We start from the raw sequence: 16,319 nt of genomic DNA on the forward strand, positions 1-16,319 counted from the left end.
TTTTAAAACATTTTCTTCCCCTTCTTCCCTGTGTTTTTTTCTCAGTTTGTTGTGATATCCATTTTGATTTCATTCTGTTCTGTTTTCGTATCTCAAATCTTCACATTGTGAAATCAGCCAAATTGAAAATAGTTCTAGAAAATTTAAAATTAATTTGTAAAAAGTACGTCTGGGAACATGCAATTTTTTTCTTGCTATCTCACACATCTTCAACTGCACCTAATTTATCTTCGTTCAATATTAAAAGCAACATCTGGAAAATGCAACAATTAATGAGAATAAATACAAAGTCACTGAGCTGTTGCTCATTTTCCTGTCTGTAAGTTACTCATTTTCCTATGCTTAGAGAGGAATGGCTATTAGAATTACTGCAACTGGGCAGACACACAAACTTTTACATTTATTTCCTTTGAAAGAAAATGCCACTTTTGTTTTTTCATGCAGGTTTTTTTAACCTCAGGGCTGAGTTTGGCCAGGATAGGCATAGCAGGAGGACATTAGCCAGGTTCAGTTTGGAATGAACATGAGCACTGGAGGAGGGAACAAAGTTTGTCATCGTCCTTTGTAAGAAAGTGACTTTCAGGGAATGGTCAGTGAACAGGGATCCCACTGGAACAACTGCCTCTGAGAAACAAAACAAAGCAATCTAACAAAACAGAAACCTCACTGACAACCAACATAGTTTCCATGTGGGAAAAACTCATATGTATAAGTGCTTTAAAGCAGTCAGATGACAAGGCAATAAAAAATGCATTCAAATCTTAGAATGTCACTCTGTCACATTAGTCAGTCTCACTGGCAGACTATACGGGCTGATAAATGCAAGCAGCTATTTGGTATAGATACAGACACATTTACATTATCGCCTTAAATTCCCTATTTTAGCCTACTAAGAATGCATTCACAGTCGACATTACACTAACTGTTTTCATTTGCATTTGCAGCCAGTCTATACTAGAGTACTGTATGTGCACTTCAGTCTTCTCCCAGATGGTGTTTTGAAACTCCTGTTGGATCAAGCCCTCTGAGGCTAATAGATAAAATCTTGTAACAGATTTTTAAAGCCTTGAAACTGATGATCTGTACTAAAATGTCAGCAATAAAACACTAGTCCGTTGTGTCAGAAAATTAAATAAAAAGCTACGTGTTCCTTTCGTGTGGCCAAAGCCAAAAATGAAACTGAAGATGATTCTACACTACCAGAATATCCACGTACAGCGGCTGAGATCTGGGCATTCCTGAAGACACTAAAGTCAGAGTTTGAGGAGACAATGAATTCTGGCTTAGGATTCTTTGTTTTGGAGGAAAAATGTCATAGTCACATGGTTCACTACTTTTTGCATAGCTGTGTTAAGAACTTTGACAGCCTGACCCTGTCTCAGCAGGCTTTTTGCCAGAACTGGGTTTCCTCTGGCCCAACCCTGTTTTATGCTGGATCATGTATGGCTTGTCCTCTAGCACCTGCTTAAAGCATATAAGCATAAAGCTGGCAGAAAGCATGAAGCTGGCAGAAGCCCTACATCACGTGGCTGTGCCTCGTCCAGATGAAATGTGAACTACTGGGTGAAGGAGTAGCATGTAGCCAGAGTACGAATGGTTGTTCAACCGCTGTCTGGGAGTTCTGCCATTGACTGCCAGGGGCCCTCAGTTTCTACCCACTCATTTCATGCGTTTAAAATTTAACACATGAATCAAAGTCAAGTTCAGTAAAGTACAAAGAAATGCGACAATTTCTTCCTGTCTTCTATTTTGCCGATTATACCGGATTATCAACAAAACAAACACCAATTTTTCAATCACTTTACAATGCTTATTAAATAAACTACGCAACTGATAAATGAATATAGAAATCATCAGTTCTAATAATGCCATACTATTGAATCTTTAAGGTAACAGAATACAAATGTATTAATAATAAGAGAATAGAACTGAATAGTAAATATGTGAAATTGTACTGTGTCTTAGCCATTATTTAACCTGGCTCTTTTAACTTGAATTATATTATCACCAGAATCTCTAAAGACCTTAAGCACATATGGAGTATATTCCAGAATATGGATGACTTTTTGCATCCTGCTTTTGCAAAATTAATGGAATTTTATACTTAGTATTAATTATTCTAATTTGTGTGGTGTACAGATTGTACTTAGAAATTACTCAGTACTTTAAGAAATTTTTTGAACATTAACAATATTATCAGTTAAATTCACCCTATTTATTTTTCATGGAAGCGCTCCCACAACAAACTATTAGAAAAATTTGGCTCTTAAATTCAAGCTAACAAAATGAATCCTAAGCTTCATTGGCCATTGTGAAAAGGATTAAACTACCCATCCTTTGCCTATACTCAAACTCAAAAAAGGGCATACACCCTCTGAAAAATGTCACACTTGGTTCCCAAGAATCCCACAGCGATATAAACTGCTGGTAGAGCAGATGTGCTAAGGAGAATCTAAGAGATCTACAGTCCAACCTGAGCTCTTCCCAGGGAACGGTATTTTCCCTGTTAGGTGATGGGAAAGTATCTGCACAGTCATGTAGTGTTCTCCACCCACAACAAGGCTGCACCTAGCCCTGAAGCTACAGTAACTGGCAGCTACTGCCAGTTTGGACTATAGTCCAAAATACCAGTTTCTTCAAGGCAAAAAATCTTCTGTCCTCTGGTCTTTACAAAATACCAAAGCTCTAAAAAAAATACTACCTGGATTTTCAACCGACACTGGGCTGGGATAAAGTTCATCTAAAACATATACCTTCATATAGGCTAGAGATCTAAACTAGTCACCTACTCAGTGAGGTCCAGACAGCTGGCCAAGTCCAGGTGTTGACTTTACGATGAGGTGGGGCTGCTCTCTAAGCTCTACTGACCGCACTGACCGCATCTCCATAACCTACACCAGGAGTTCAGACGCTGAGTTCACATACAGACAGCAGTGTCTAGGCTGCTACATTTTGATGTCTTAATCAGAACCCATATAGTCCTGTGTTCAGCGTTTTCAATGCATTTCTGTTTATTTTTGGTAGCTGCTGCTATAATTCTTATTTTTGTCAATCTAATGTGGCAAACACAATATTTTCTGTGAAATGGAGGAAGAAAGGAGGTGTGCGGGGATTAAAAGAAATCCAGACGAAACAAAAAATTTGCAAAATACCCGCAAAGGCATCAAGGCATATGTATAAAACATAATCTCAGCAAACACTATGGTGTTTTAGCAACCAGATGCATACTTTTTTCCTAATTCTGGAATGAAAAAATCTTTTAAAAAATTTTGAAAATCTTCGGCATACAAAAAGAGCTAAAATGGAGATATTTCTACCAGCACTCTAAACAGAGCTATTGTTACATGAACTGCTGTTGATGGGGTATTTGACAGCAGTAACATTTTGTCAACAAAAGTTAATAAGTTAAATATCATGCTATAAATCCCTTCAGTGAGCAGCAAAAGCCTATTTCTCTGAAGCAACAAAAAGAATATGCACTAGAAGTCATTATAGAGCATGGATATACAACACATCAATTTCATACCCTGCATTTGTAAGTCTCCCAAATGCCATTACTCTGTGCTAAATTAATTTAGGTTGATTTAATCAAATGAAAGCACTGGATAACTAATACAAGCTAAAATTTCCTGAGTTATTATCTTCTATCTTCCAAAACCTAAAAGCTTATGCTGATTTTACCAGCAAATTGTAACTGGCAGATCATATGCAGAGTAGCAAAAGCAAACCACTTCAGGATGAATACAATAAATTTCATGTATCACGCATTCATTTGTGATCCTTAACTCACAAAAACATTCTCCTAGGGGGATTGATTTCTCAGGTCAAGACAAGTCTCCTTATGACCACGGCATATTAGGACATATATTCAGGTAAAAACTAGAAAAAATAAAAGCAATACAGACAGCCTGAAATTTTTATCATTATTATTTTTCTTTAGTTATTTTCTACAGGCAGGGCTAGGTCAAAGTATTATTTGCACCTGAAGAATTTCTTTGAAACCACTTGTGTTGTTATAGAACAACAAAGAAAAATTTAGCCCATTATCAGTAAGTTTGGTTTCATCATTTGTTTTATAAACACAGTTCATATGCAGACATAAATTCTCCTTATTTTACTCAGACAAGTACATTTCAATAAACTTTCTGGTGTCTGTATGACCCAATCTGAATCAGAGTTTGCCAAGCAAACTGAGTAAAGAAGATATCTGTATTTATCCCTTATATTGAAGCCTGGCTGTCCAAAGGTGGCTAGTTTACAAACCAGTGGATTCATTCACGAGGTCCCTCCTATTCCATACACGTAGCAGCCCAGAGTTCATTCTCTGTGGATGTTCCCAAAAGCCTTGGCACCACTCTGAGAGGTAATAAGGGGAAAACATAACCTATTTTTTTCAAAACCTTAAAAGACCTGTTTACTGAGTATCAGTGAGGCTCAGCCATCAAAACAACTTGTAAATATACAGTCACTCACACACATTGTATTTTTGGAGTCTGGGAGACAGATTCTGCCTAGCACAACTGGTGAAGACACTGTTTTTAGCACCTAGTTTCAACTTGATTATGTCATATTACATACACAAGGAAAGTTAGAGCAGAGAGATTATCGGTCCTTTATAACTCATCAGATATGCCTACAAATCAAAGCAAAGCTGGCTACTTAGCGTCTGCTAGTCTGGTTATGGCATCACAGACTGTAGCATGTGGTAGCCCTCCAGAGATCCCCTGTACATAGTACAGCTGTGAGCAAGCCCTGTTGTTGCCGAATCCAATACAACCATGCTTTTGATGCTAACATACCACGGGCTAGCAACCACAATACAGGTAGACTACGCTTCTGGTTTTCCTTTGTTTGTAAATAAGTCTTTAGATGGGCAGGAAGTTACAAATTCCCAGTAAAAACCCCACCTTTTCTTTGGTAGCTTTCTAATTTTTTGTGTGTGCGTGTTGAAGTTTTGGCTTCCAGCAGCTGCACTGCAAACTCAAGAATTCTTGCTTTAGATCTAGTCTCTAGCACCATAAAAATTAAATAAACACTCCTAAAAGTGACAAATCTCTATACACGTATTTTACAGGACAGAAATCCCAAAGGAATTCTGTTCTTGCTAACACTGACTAAACAAATGACAGAATAAATCTCCAGCACAGAAAGTGCTCTCGTCTATGCTCTGTTTAAGGTCCTTTCCTTAAGTGCCTACTGGAGCATAAAGGAGAGGAAAACATATTAATAATTATTGCTTTGATGTTAAAAATAGTTTATATAAAGTAATCTGTAAGCCTTTTAGTAAGGATATCTCTCTTTTTCTTATGATGAGTGCTTGTCTTTTTAAATCCTTTTGGGCCTCAATTCAGCAAAATACTTAATGTAAAGCACAACCTCAATTTCCACTGGATCTGAACTGTGCTTTTGGGTGATTTACTGAGTCATAGCCTGTATCATTAATGTTTCCTTTCAAATTAAACATTTTTCCAGAGAAAAAGAAACCAGGAAACTCAAGAAGATTGTCTAAAGTTTATTCCACTGGAAGGAAGGAACTCTGAGAAAGGCATCAAAACTTATAGTCACCAAAGCACTGAATGTACCTGAATATTCTAGAGGCTTCAGTCTCCGTTCATTCACCTGACATTCCTAGTCCAGGCTTACAAAACTCAATTCTGAAGACTGGTGAAAAAAAGTTAAGCCAAAATGCAGCCGTTATAAAAAAAGCAACATAATTAATTCACACTAAACTGGTGATCAGTCTGTAAATAGCAGATGAAGTCTCTGATGGGAGTTTGCTTCTTTTCAGCTTTGCCTCCTAAGATTTACTAGCAAACACATGTAACCCATACTGTCATTTTCCAAGCACCTTCTTCCTACGCATCACCCCCCCAAAAAAGAAAAAACAAGTAGATAACAAAGAGGCAGGGAATTAAAGAGGATGCAAAAAATAAACGTCAGATCCACTCACAGATACAAACAGATGTGAGCCAGAGACTTCAGTGGAGTAATGTCAATTTACACCTTGTAAAGCCTGGCCAAAAATATTTCCATATAAAAGGAATGTATGACTCATGAATCTACAAAATCACCACTACGCAAATCATTAAGTCGCTATGGTATGATGAGAGTGGAAGCATAACGGTTATTAAAATGGCTTTCACCTAAATGGCTTCAGCTTTTAACAAGGCTTAATGCATGTCTTCACAGGAGTTTTGCAAAGTACGGACAACACAAGTTCTTACCTGAGCTTTTATTGGTTTTGTTTTGTCTACTCTTTACTTGCTCAGTCCATAACGTAGGATAACGAGAAGCTATATCTAGAAAAAAACCAACAGAACAAAGTTTGTAAATGTTACAATTTTTTTAAAAGTTACTAGCAGCTGAATAGTAAGTGGCTAGATTTAAAGATAAATGGATCTAAAGAAGAAAAGGGCACACTGGTTTCTATTAGGACAGCTAAAATCTTTAGCAGAGGCATGAATAGTTCCTTCCTTATCCCATTCATACAAAAGGTTGAAATAAATACTTGTAGACTAAAATTATGTTTAATTGGAATAACAATCTCCCAGTGTGGATCCAAAGTATGTAATAATTTCAGATCAGATTCTGTGAGATTTGCAGTGAGCGGTAAGGCAGCCACAATACCAGACTATCATTGCATGTGGGCCTTGAGCCTTCCATTTACAGAGCACTAAATTTCCCCAGAGGCAAATAAGCCTGACAAAACATCTACCTTAACATTACTAGGCAATATGCTGAGGACAGAATTTACCCTTTAGCTTCCTTATTTGGCCATAAAGTTTTAATCTGCACTCTGGCTCAAGTTTAAAACCCATCTCTGCCCTGACTAGTGACAATAAAAATTGCTAATGTCAGACTTCATACCTACAGCCTCACCTCAAAACTATCACACAAAATTAATCGCTTGTAAGTGACGTGTTTGCTCGCAAGTATTGTGTTTGCTATCTTTATCTGGAAAAAGGTACAGATGCTTTCAATTTCTTGCAGTTTCTTGCAACTGCTCCAGCAGTTACCCTAACTCTAAGGTAGCATTTGACACTGCAGTAGTCGGTCCATACTGTTCAATACCACACTGTTAAATTCTTGCTTATGCTCACCTTCTTCATCACCTTGAGGCTGAGTCTCCAGCGCGGGAGCTGAGGCATCATCTGAATTCAGAATGGAAAAGATTTGCAAGGAGACTACAATTATGAGAGTAAGCTAAATAAGTGTACATACGTGATTGATACTAATGATTTGCACATAGCCCCGGCCGGTAAACAAACAGTAATTTAAACATTATTTATGTTTACTACACAGCATAGCTATATTACATCCACAGGCTATGGATTATAAATGGATGGCTTATGAGGTTACGGCTGATGAAATGATTGCAGGGTCTCTGATGAGGCATGAAGTGATCAAGTCGCTCCCTGGAAAGTAATTCTTCATTTTGAATGCTGCTCATTGATACCTACAGATTATAATTGATCAAATCAGCATTTTGAAAGAATTAATTAGATAAAGGTTTAGAAGGGGTAAGACCTGTGAAAGCAAATGCAGTCAGGGGCAAATGAGCGGCTGCAGACCTGTTGACACCTTAAAATGAAAGGAAAGTTTGTTTTGGCACAGCAGAATCTGTTTAACAGTCAAGCTGATTTTATAAGTAAGATTCACGGATTAAAGAACAAGAATTCTTATCCTCTGGTCAGCCATCTCTATCCATCCACCACCAAACATTACTGCAAGAAAAGAAGGAGGAAAATTTACAGGAATGATAAAAGGATGTGGGTAATTTTAGGGTCAGTAAAACACAGCAGAAGTAACGCTGGAAAAGAAAAAATCAATATGAAAAATTATTTGTTAGCATTCTGTGAGAAAAAGCAGTACCCAAAGGCCTATCTTTACCTTATTATGTTTTCATTATTTAAAATTATTTCAGGTATTTGGTAAACATGACTTAGTGGGCCTTGATAGTACATATTTTCCAGTCATCACTGTTTCCTGTAGCATGGAGCTAATTCCAAGATCAAGATGTCCCGCAGTAAACAGCATCTTCCATACAAGGGGTTTATTAGCATTTGTATCAGTTTCTCAACTGGATCTCAGACCAACACAGTTTCCAGGTTCTTTCCCTGGCATTTTCATAGCAGCCAGAAACAAAGGTAACTGAGATGCTTCCTCTGCCTTGTATCTCTAACCAGGGCAACACTGAGCGGTAGCTTTAAGGCTAACACACTACATGTCTCCATTTCTCCTTGCTACTGCAATCCAGAACCGCTGCCTCCTGTTCTCTTTGGTGTCACCATCACAGGGTTTTTTTGTAGATCTGTATTGTCTTTGTGCAAATCATGCAGAGGATTTGGAGGCACTCTGACCTTTCCCTCTGGAGGCCACAGCCTAGTTCACAGAAAATACAGATACCAAGTAAATACTGATAGCAGGTAAAACCAAATCAGCAGCCATGGAACACTAACCTCTGTGCTTTTCACAAAACCAAAGCAGCAACAGAAACTTATTTTCTCTGCAAAATGTTTTAACCAAAGAATAAGAGAGACTTCTTTTAAGGATGCTCATTCTTCACGTCCATGCAATGACAGGATACTTTGCTCCAATGCCATAACGGACTGTCACTTCTCATTAGTTTTGCTGGCATTTTTGTGGTGTCCTCTGGGTGGTGGAATAGGACCATTGATTAATTTCAGAGAGGCCATCAAGCATCCTAGTGTACTAAGAATCAAGGCACACATTTAGATCATCGATCAGTATATGATTCAGAAAACACAGAATTTCAGAGGGTAGCTTATGGTAGGTAAATATTATCAAGACTCCAGCCAGAAACTTGATTTTGGGTTTAAGTGACATTTTTCTAATAATCTTTTGGTACACAATTTCAGTTTGTGACACATTTGATCTTATGTATTACCTGAAATCCAGATATAATGCTGCAACTTTATCAATTATCAGCCCAAACAAAATTAGCCTCTTGAAATTTGTTCAAGCAGCATTTTGAACAGTTTATCAATTTTTATTTATTTAAAAAAAAAACCAACAAACTCAGTGTTTAATGGTTGAGTCATAAAACAGGTTAATTGCACAGGTCTTCCTGTCTGGCACATGCATACCAGTCCATATGTGTATATATTTAAACAGAAACCGTTCTGTTTGCTGTCAGAGATCAGTTACCAAAAACATATTCCTGCAGTCAGCTAAGAATCAGAAAAAAAGGATGCGATCCCATCTGTGACGTGCTTTTCAGATAGTCTGAATATTTTCCTTAGACAGAGGAGGCAACTGTGGGACCAGGGGATATAGGTTAGGAATTTTCTTTTAAGCTTTATTTCTGTTTGATTTAATGTGCAAATTTGCAAACATTCAAACAGAGCTCCTGACCTCCAAAATCTGCATCTGGAAATCTTATTTCAGTATTGGAATACCCAGAAAAAGAGAGATGCACAACTGCAACTGATATGGCCCGCCAGGTCATCTTCTCCTGTGAGTAGTCTCTATGGGACATCTTAGAAGAAGAGACTGTATAGACTAAGTCTATGCTGTCTCTTGAGTAGAGTCCTCAAGACCACACTTGAAGGTCTGGAGCACGCCCTCTGCAGCAGTGAGAAGGCTGTGAACCTGCCTAAGCTTGCTGGCTTACAACACAGGCAGGTACCCCCATCCAGGCACCCCTGGTTAGTCCACAGGAACATGCAGAGGAAAGACGATCTAGGAGTGTTATGGTTATTTCGAAAACTACTGTCCTGACCTTTCAAGCCGAGCTACAAAATACTTTTTACTACACTGACTGTGAAGCAGAAGCACAGTTCTTTAACTCAGACAGCTGATGTTGTTCACTACTCTGTAATGGTCACTAAAGAGGTTGTGATGTCTCTGACAACATGACTTTATTTAAAGCATAAGGCAGTGACTGGCTGGAAGAAGCTGGAAGAAGTCAGAAGAACCAGAAAGGAAGTCAGCAGCATCAGAGGAGAGCCAGAGACCACGTGGGAACCAGGTCAGCAGCCCCTCGTGTTGCAGGCTTGTGCTAGAGAATAAAAACAGGGCGTGAGTAAAATGCAACCATGTCGCTTTAGACATATATATGATACAAAGGAAGACTTGATAACTTGTGTTCCTTGTTCTAGGATTGTTCATTCAGGGTTCAGCAGCTCAGCCGCCACAGTCACAAACATTCCAGATATATAGAGGATAGTTCATTCAGTTCAAAGCTGAAAATTAAAGTCCTGACCTAAAACAAATGGGTAACTTAAGGTTAGTGGAACCCACAATTTGTCTGGAAATACATGAAGTAACAATTTTCCGGTACTTCGTAATTATTAGCCTTTAAAGAAGTACTGATTTTCTTAACCTAACAGCGCAATAGTTTATTTAAAAGTTGGGTATATTACAACGCTGCAAAAGTTCCTGTAAGAAAAAAATTTTGATTATATTTACAGTGTACCAAACAGACAGTCATTAACATTAGCAAGAATATGAGTAACTTCTTTAAAATTAATTTATGCCACTGTAACTGGCAGCAACTTTTAGTATGCTATTTTCAGCTGAATTTAAAATTCTTTTAAGTGTTTGGAGAGTGTAAGCTTTCATTTTGTTTAACGCATAGACATCTCCCTCATTTAAATCTACCAGCTATGTTGGAGTCACATCAGATTTTGTCCTGCCAACAAGGTATACACCATGATCTATCTCTAACAACAACAGTCATCTGGCCATGAATGTAAGCCATCAGATGAATCAATCGCAACATAAAGAGAAGTGCTGGGTCCAAGACGACTCAAGCACTGATAGTTATGTAAATAAAGCGAGGACTCCAGTTCCCGAGATTTTGGGACTGCAGAACGCTGTCTTTATCAAACAGACAGAATAATCTGTCCTCCAGGGCAAGCAAACAGTATGGGAAAATATTTCAGAGTATAGCTATGGGAAGAAAAGCTATTTTCCAAGCAGCACAGAATAGCAAAGTCTGTAGAGCTGAGACCAGAAACATATAATGTCTATGCAAATACAGATATCTATATATTCATAAGTTTGCTAAACTTATGAAGGTTTAGTAATGAATTTATGAAGTTCACATTCATAAGTTTACTAAATATCTACAATGCAGACATAAAATGAATAGCATGTATGCATGTATAAATACTACATATGCAGCTATAATACATGATGAATATATATTGATAATTTAAACCTTTGGAAAATCACAGTGGGCTAGCCCATAGCTATTTTAGTTTCTATTTAAGGGCCAACTAAGATATTTACCTGTTTTTCCTGCACCTTCTCGTTGTGGCAGCTTCTCACTCACTGAACCTGCAATTGGAAAAGGAATTAACCAGAAAAATACTACTTTCACTTTTAATATGTTTTCTAAGAAACACAGTCCAGCTTTAATGATTCATTTTTCTTTATTACAGCAATGAATATCAGCAAATTCTTCCCTTGCAAACCAAAGGTTTTAGCTTTGCCTGACTTCTGCATTTGTGTACCACCAATTTACTGTCAGCTGCTACTTCTTGGCCACTGCAGGACCTGAGAAAGAGATAACATCGAACACTACATAGACACAAGTGCAAGAACATGCTCATGTGCTGCAGAGACAATGTCTCCCTTCCCCACCAACCCAGCGAGGACAGGTCCTGCAGTAAGATGCGTCACCCCAGCACTACTCCCTTGTGACTCCTTGTGCAGGGCAGACCCTTCCCACGCACCTCAGCTGCTCTGCAGGGCTTCTCCAGCCCCCAGCCCAGTCCTGGCTCAGATTAAAAACTGCCCCTTTCTGCTTTAAATACCTCATAAAAGGCCCCCCCAAAACCCTATGCTGGTGCTGAAAAGTGTGCGTGCCGGGGGGAGGCAGGGACAGTGCTTTATTCTGCGTTTGAGCCTCAGCTGGTTGAAGATGTCCTCAGAGCTGTGGCCCTTAGGAAAGGAGACAGCAGTGGTGGGAAAGGAGTTAGGAAGCTGGCAGGAGACATGTTTTAAGAGTTTAGTCTGCCAGTCTGCACTCCAACCCAGCATCCAGCCTTGAATCCAAAACATCAAGAAATTGAGAATCTACTGGTTTTCTCAGTAGTTTTTACAAGAGTTACTTGTCCTTAGGGTTTAAAGTAGAAATATTTCCTTGTTTCTCACTTAGGTCTTATTATTACAACCATTTGTATGATTCTAACTCCTAGCCGCTTCTTATCAACATATTAAAAAACATCTTTAAAAGTGGTATTTTTCTCTCTGAAAAGAAAATTAAAAATCATAATGTCTGTCAATTCTTACCACATCATCTCTTCTTACAATACACCTGTATTTATGAAAAACAAAACCAAAAACCTCACATGCTCAGAAGTGTACGAAATAATTTGGGCCCAAATTTTCTTAATTTATTTCCCCCTGGAATAACAAAATTCACCGAGTTTAAAACAAACAAACAAAAAACCCCAAACCTTGCAGCAAAATAAATCTGTTCTAAAAGGGCAATTTAAATACGAGAACCCACTAAATCACAGGCCTTGTTTACCACGCTGAACTGGTGGTTACTTCAGCATGAAGTTCAGACACAAGAGTCTGTCAGAGGGAAGACTAACATCACAAATCTGGCATGCTGATTTTAAAGCCTCCATAAAAGAATACATGACAACGTAGCCAAGCTGGTATTACCTTCTGAAGGATTCCACTTTTAATACAGCTTTTACATATCCATATCAAAAATATTCTAGTTTAGACTTGTTTCCTTTTTTGATGGTAGTGTACTCTTATTGTAACATGTTTGAATCACTAGTAATTCAATACACTTAGTTATGTATCATTGTTAATTCAGACGGGAAAACTAAAGCCATTACCATTGTAGGAATTATATCTGAGGGTGACTGGAATGGCTTGCTCTAAATAGACTGCAATACTAATCCGTGCTGTTCACTCTGAAGAGCAGGCAGATTCTTGCATTCATGCTAGCTGAAGCCAGAAGTTCTGAGCTTTTGGGTGCTTGGCTTAAATTTGATAAGAGGCCCAGCTTGAAGTCAAATGAGATGTTCCAGTTTTAGGAAGTACTGCATAGAAAATTACAGGTTTTTCTAATCACAGTAAATACCAGGGATCCGATCTTTCCTCAAATTTCATCCAGTTGCAATTAACAATGTAGTTTACCAATTTAATTTTGTTGCACAGAAGCATAATTATAATTCTCTTGAAAATACAGAGACTTTAGGTCTGGTTCATCAACACTAAAGAATTTGACACCGATTTGTAAGTACAGATGAGGTCTCAGCATGGGGAACGTTTGTAACAAATCCCCACTGATAGCCCCTTTGCACTAAAAAGAGTGATAAATAAAGCCTCAGTTTGACGCCAGTGTTGTCTCTCTATGTACACTCAAAAACATTATTATAAATTGAACTTAAAATTCAGTTTATACCTCAGTAATTTAACTCATTGGTGAAATTTATATAATACTCCATATCTCAAACCAATAGCAGAAAAATCTTTCCAGATTTCATTACCACCAAGATGTCTTCAGATTACTCCATCTGTATATTAAATGGTGAGAAATAATGACTATATGATATTCATGTACAGTCAGGGAGAAATGAAAATTCTTTTTATATGCTTTGCTTTTTTTTTAATCTTAAATTTTGATGGAAAATTGATAAATGGATTAAAAGAGTGGCATTGGCAAAGGCTAACTTTAACATAGTGGAACTAATTTCAGTATGAAATTAGATGAATGCTAGGAAAACTGGGTTCACTGGGCCAACATTATTTAATAGTCTTAGGAAGCTAACAAAAATATTCACAAGATTTTCTACAAAGGGAAATCTGTGCCCTTCATGTAGTTTCACCTGGAAGTTTCAATTCATGCAGCAGAAACTTTGTTCTCTTCAAGTTGGAGGTGAGAAGGGTTTATTGAGCTTGTATCAGTTTTTTCTACCATTTCCTGAATCTATTTGAGCTAGGAGTACTTCTAGCTTAAATTGTAATAGGAAGTTGCATTTACAAGTTTCTAGGAAACTGTATCTTCAATACTTACAAGGAATGCTCATGTTTTCAGCAAGACAAGAAAAAAAAATAGCAACCTATTAATTATCTAAAAGTTAGGCAAAACAATCAGCTTCCAAATTTTCAATGCACTGTAAACGATCAAATCACCACGTAAATATCTTTATGGAAGGGGAGATGGCAAGAAGGGATGTTTGTTAGATTCAGCAACATTATTTTAACAAGAATAATTTAGTACCATTGTAGCTTGTATATTTGCTTTGCCATGTATCCATTTATGATTCCAATGATTAAAAAAAAATGCAGAAATATTAATGTCTTAGTTTATTGGAAACCCACAATTCCGCCCAGTTTCAGTCTAAAAGTTTCTGAGACAAAATAAATCTTCCAGGGAATGTGATGTGAGTTTTGCAGTTTGTGATTTCAGCATATCCATTTTCTACAGTACTGATCATATGTGACTGGGTTTTAAAAGTGAAGGTGAAAGTCTATTATTATCCAGTTTATATAATGATTTCTGATCTCCCGCTAAAAAATATTTGATATGTAATCATTGAATGGAGATATCAAGAAACAGGACAATAAATTTCCCTTGCTGTTCTATATTTCACACATGCATGTGTCTGACTGTATTTATAGAGAAAGTACTACGTATTGGGACAGAAGGACTAGATAATTCAAGGATGGATATTTTTCCCAGATAACAAGAGCAGTATAATGTAAACTAAAAAAGTTAATTGCTTTCACAAATATATTAATTTTCATCATATTATCTGATGATAATACTATACCGACAGGAAGAGTTCTGATTTTTTAATGGTACTTATATTTGCCCTTAAAAGGTGATGATGCCATCTTAATTGTAAGGTAGCAAAACTACTTCACAGAATAATAGAACACGTGTCTATACCTCTGCAATCTCACTGGCAGAAGCCTGGAAGAGGTAATACGGCATAAAAATCCTACAATAGGTGAACATTGTATTTTCCAATGATAATTTAACACCTGCTTCTCAGTTTCTGCCCCATTTCCCAGGACTCTCTGCCTGTGGAATTTCTGCAGCTCCCTGCAGTGCTGATAACAGAGACGGGGAATTGTAAAAACATCTTTTTTATGTCTGGTGTTCTTTAGTGAAAGTATTGGGGGACATTCATCATTTTTAAGGAGCTTTCTTTTTAATGCTGTCATGGGAATGTGTTTGATTTACTCTCCTTCTCACCACTGCTCCTGAACCAGTGGAGATTACTTCCATGGAGTGCAATGGCACTCAGATTTATCATGTGTGTTTTAGCAGTATCAAGTGTTGGTGTGGGAATAACTGGAAAGGATGGAAGAAGAGCCTCTTTCAGGTAAAGACGTAGTAATTAAAGCGAAGGTTTTACATAAATCAGTTGGAGAGTCCGACATTTTTTAATGTTTCTTATAACCTTCACCCTTGCACACCTTGTGTTCCTAGCAAAAAAGACAGCTTCAATAGGAGCAACCAGAACAACACAATGAGCGAAAAATGGCTCATACAGCTATTGTAGATACATAAAAAATATATACGATGCTTTTCTGTCACAGGACCTGAGACAGCTTTAGGAAGCATCACGTTATGCAACTAACCAATATCAACAGTTAGGTAAACTCAGAGGTTGAGTGTTTCACCTATCCGATATCACACAATAAATGTGAAGCACGGATAGAGAATGGAATCAGGGAACCAAGCTCCTAACCGCCCATCCTAAATTCTTCTCCATATTTGCCCTATTAAAATCCAAGTTATTCCAGGCTGCCATGCTCTTCTTTCCTATTTCTGGATATTCACCAAAGTCAAAGGTGGTTCTACTGGGAGAAAACGAAAGGCAAGAAATTATCCCATAATTTAGGAACAGCACAGTTGATTAGACATGTATTCAAAGCTCATCTGAAGTTACTGAAGAACTAACCTAGAATTGAAAAGAAACACTGAACATTTTCATTAAAAGAGAATTTTTCACACATTCCACGGTATCACATTTCCTGTGAGAAAATCATTACAAAAACATGTTCACAACTGACTCTACCTGCTGTCTTGATTGTCTGTGCATGTTCTGCTCTAAAGGGAAAAGGTGGCAAAAGTGATCCTGGGAGAAAAAAGTCTGGCACACGCAAACTGAGAAATCTGCATAAACGTCTTTGAAATGGCTATAGCATCTTGCCTGCAGAATACACAGAAGCAAGTGAAAATACATAAGCATGCTGATGTCAGGATGCCACCGCTACAGGAGATCCGCCTGCAGCATCAAAAGTAGTCAGGCAATGCCTGCAGTGAGGCTACCAAACACACCATGTATTAGACCGACTAGGCACTCTAGTGT

General features: G+C 37.7%; 1 protein-coding gene across 4 annotated transcripts in view; it reads right to left on the bottom strand.

The window, feature by feature from the left end:
• SMOC2 (SPARC related modular calcium binding 2) overlaps nt 1-16,319 on the bottom strand; it is a 148,520-nt gene that overhangs the window by 67,898 nt on the left and 64,303 nt on the right. For 2 of the 4 annotated variants that reach the window (XM_054195051.1, XM_054195049.1), the window contains exons 5-7: nt 11,257-11,304; nt 7,101-7,184; nt 6,225-6,299 (exon numbers count right to left, since the gene is read on the bottom strand). In XM_054195051.1, coding sequence (XP_054051026.1) covers nt 6,225-6,299; nt 7,101-7,184; nt 11,257-11,304 — 207 coding nt within the window. The remainder of the gene's footprint in view (nt 1-6,224; nt 6,300-7,100; nt 7,185-11,256; nt 11,305-16,319) is intronic. The other 2 variants (XM_054195053.1, XM_054195052.1) reach the window with 1 other exon arrangement.

Source organism: Rissa tridactyla, chromosome 3, assembly GCF_028500815.1.
Source record: "Rissa tridactyla isolate bRisTri1 chromosome 3, bRisTri1.patW.cur.20221130, whole genome shotgun sequence".
Lineage (NCBI taxonomy): Eukaryota > Metazoa > Chordata > Aves > Charadriiformes > Laridae > Rissa > Rissa tridactyla.